General features: G+C 50.1%; 1 protein-coding gene across 1 annotated transcript; it reads left to right on the plus strand.

Moving 5' to 3' along the window:
- Positions 1-2,543: 2,543 nt before the first annotated feature.
- Positions 2,544-3,128, plus strand: LOC112890369. Its single transcript, XM_025957271.1, has one exon. It carries the CDS (start codon positions 2,544-2,546, stop codon positions 3,126-3,128), a length of 585 nt encoding a protein of 194 aa, XP_025813056.1.
- The last annotated feature ends 575 nt before the right edge of the window (positions 3,129-3,703 follow it).

Genomic DNA, 3,703 nt, shown 5'->3' on the forward strand with positions numbered 1-3,703 from the left:
TGGACCTCTCGATAAACTAAAATTTCCCACTGATGTAGAAGTCTAATGAGGAAATCCCAAAATGAAAGTTGGAGAGTTTTTCAAACGCTACAATTTTGATTTAGGGTTCAAGTTCAAAAACCCAAATCTTGTAGCTTTACATGTTAAATTTTGAACAAAAGTAGAATTTGAATTACTTTTGTCCTTACCAAGATGGATTTGATGTAATTTTGGATATGTTTACAAGTTTTCATGTGATGTCATGATGACTTGCATTCTTACCTTTTGGCCCTAAGTAAATTTGAAAGTTACTTTTATATTTCAACTATTTTGCATAAAAGGACCCATGATTTTTGGTTTTAATCACATCTAGGTCCCTCTTTTCATACAAAGACCCATTTTTCATAGAATTCAATATATCTTTTGCACTTTCTTTCCTATGGTGATATAAATTTGACACCTAGTGTCACATTTTTCCTAGGTTTTGATGCTATCTCCCATTCTTACCTAATTATTACTAAAGGGCCTATATTTTACAAAATTACAGTTATACCCCTATTCCTTTGTACTACACACATACACCATAGCAAGCATATACTTTTCACATTGAAATCTAGTGTCTATATTTCTAATTACCTGAATGTCACAGTACCACATCATCCTCAGGCATTCGTGCTACACCATGTTTATGGCAGTCGCCAACTACCCCTACCTCAAGCTGAAGATGCCGGGACTAAACGGCGTCATCACGGTGAGCGGCTCCTTCAAGTAGGCATACGCCTGCGGACAGGAGCACTTCGAGCTCTCCACCATCATCTCCAACTCCACCGAGCTCGGAAGGCTTCACAAAATGGTGGTGGAGGATGCTCCCGACCACAATGAGCCAACCTTGTCCAGCTCATTCCGCCTGACTGAGGACACCAAGGCAGTCGAGGTCGATCCCAACGATCCGACCAAGACCGTGCGGATCGGGACCCAGCTCCCGACCAGATAGGAAAGTGCGCTCATCGACTTCCTGCGCGCCAACTATGATGCCTTCGCATGGAAGTGCTCTAACATGCCATCGTTGAATGCAGAAGTGTTTTGCTGATCAGATCGACCCGCCTCGGCAGCCCAACTAGCCTAAGCCACTGAAACCCACAGTCGCCGGCTACGTAGACGACTTAGTGGTGAAAGTGCCTCGCGCAGGAGACTTGATCACCATGCTAAGCGCCACATTTGCTAACCTCTGAAGGTTCAACATCAAACTGAATCCCGAAAAATGCACTTTCAGGGTTCCGAAGGGGAAGCTACTTGGATACATAGTGTCCAAGCGCGACATCGAAACCAACTCCAAAAAAATCATGGCCATCGCCACGATAGGCCCCATACGCAATGTGAAAAGTGTACAGAAGCTCACCAGCTGTTTGGCCACCCTCAGTCAGTTCATATCCTAACTAGGTGAGCGGGGAATGCCCCTCTACAAACTCCTGAAGAAGTTAGATACTTTTGTCTTGATAGAGGAGGCTCAGCAAGCCTTGGATAGCTTGAAAGTGCTATTAACCTCGGCCCCGGTCCTCATCGCCCCTGAGCGACTTGAACCACTCCTACTCTACCCCGCGGTGACCACCCACGTGGTCAGCACCGCTCTTGTAGTCGAAAGGGAGGAACCGGGCCGTTCGTTTAACACAAAGTACACCGATTGTTGAAGGTTCAACGACCAGTGTACTTTGTCAGCGAGGTACTTACTGAGACCAAGGCTCACTTCACACAGGTGCAGAAGCTCTTATACACCATGCTCATGGCGACTAAGAAGCTGCAACACTATTTCACTGATCGTGAGGTCATTGTCGTCACCTCGTTTCCTCTCGGGGAGGTCATCCACAGCCACGACGCTACGGGATGGATCTCCAAATGGGCACTCGAGCTCATGGGCTACGACATCAAGTATGTCCCCTGCACTGCTTTTAAGTCGCAGGCCCTGGCTGACTTCATCGCCGAGTTGATGAAGGTCCAAATCCCGACTCCAGACATCGCCCACGACTACTAGACCCTATACTTCGACGGGTCAGTTATGGGACCCGGCTCGGGGGCCGGCGTGGTGCTAATCTTGCTTGAGGGGAACAAGCTCAAATATGCGATCCGTCTCCACTTTCCAGCCTCAAACAACATCGCCGAATATGAGGGCCTTATCTTTGGCCTCTGCATCTCCATTGAGCTCGGAGCAACCAGGCTCTATGCCTATGGCGACTCCAAGCTGGTGGTGGACCAAGTCATGAAGAAGTCCAACTGCGAGAGCTCCCTCATGAACGTGTACTGCCAAGAGGTGCGCAAGCTGGAGGACAAATTTCGAGGAATCGAGTTGCATCACGTCCCGTAGAAGGACAACAACGATGTTGATACGCTCGCCAAGATGGCGACCCAATGCAACCCTATTCCCAGCGGGGTTTTCATCAATGATCTTCACGCACCTTCAATCCATGTCAAGCCGGACCTACCTTAGAGGCCGTCTGACCCGATGCCCGGGGGCCCCGGTCAGGTGCGTCCCAGCTAGGCATGGGCTCGGGGGCTCCGACTGAATCGTGATGGAGGTTACACCTCCAGCAGCCGACGCAGCGGTAAACGACCCTGACTGGAGGGCGCCCCTCCTGGCCTACCTCCTTGATGAGGTCCTCCCAGCCAATATAATTGAGGCGCGAAGGATTGCTCGACGCACCAAGATGTATGTTGCCACCGACGGTGAGCTTTACCAGTGCAGCCCATCGACAGTGGGAATGCTGATGAAATGCATCCCGACCCATCAGGGCAAGGAACTCCTTGAGATCCATGCTGACATCTGTGGACACCACGCAGCCCCACGATTGCTAGTCGGCAAGGCCTTCCACCAAGGTTTGTACTGGCCAACAACACTACGTGACACGGAGGAGGTTGTTTGTACATGCGAGTGGTGTCATTTGTACGCTTGGCAGACCCTCCTACCAGCATTGGTGCTTCAGACCATCCCCGTCACATGGTCATTCGTGGTCTGGGGTTTTGACATGGTCGGGACTCTCAGGAAGGCCCCTGACGGTTTCACTCACCTGCTTGTCGCGGTGGACAAGTTCACAAAGTGGATTGAGGCGAAACCATCACCAAAACCAATTCCCAAGAGCCCATCAAGTTCTTCCTGAACATCATCTACTAATTTTGTGTGCCAAACACCATCATCACAGACAACGGTACCAACTTCACAGGCAAGAAGTTCTTTGAGTTCACCGATGGATACGGGATGGATCAACTGGGCGTCGGTTAGACACCCTCAAACTAATGGGCAAGTGGAGAGGGCGAATGGCATGTTCCTCCAAGGACTTAAGCCTTGCATCTTCAACTGGCTCAAAAAGTTTTCTGGACACTGGGTTGAGGAACTCCCTAATATCCTCTAGAGCCTGAGGATAACTCCCAATTGATCCACTGGGTTCACCCCATTTTTTCTAACATATGGGGCAAAGCAGTGCTCTCCTCCGACCTAGACTACGGTGCCCCAAGGGTCAAAGCCTTTGACCCCTACCGAGCCACGGAGGCTCAACAGGACGCGGTCGACTTGTTGGAGGAGGCTCGGGAGACGGCCTTGGTCCGCTCGGCTCATTACTAGCAAACCCTTTGCAGGTACCATGAGAGGAAGATCCGAGGAAGAAAACTCGAAGTCAGCATCATGGTACTACGGAGAGCGCGGTCGCCGAAGGACTGGCACAAGCTCACTCCGTAG

Source organism: Panicum hallii, chromosome 4 (assembly GCF_002211085.1).
Source record: "Panicum hallii strain FIL2 chromosome 4, PHallii_v3.1, whole genome shotgun sequence".
In the NCBI taxonomy this organism is placed as follows: Eukaryota; Viridiplantae; Streptophyta; class Magnoliopsida; order Poales; family Poaceae; genus Panicum; species Panicum hallii.

What these genes read in the sequence shown, in the direction of transcription:
- LOC112890369 (XM_025957271.1), top strand. Translation starts at nt 2,544, where the DNA reads ATGGAGGTTACACCTCCAGCAGCCGACGCAGCGGTAAACGACCCTGAC.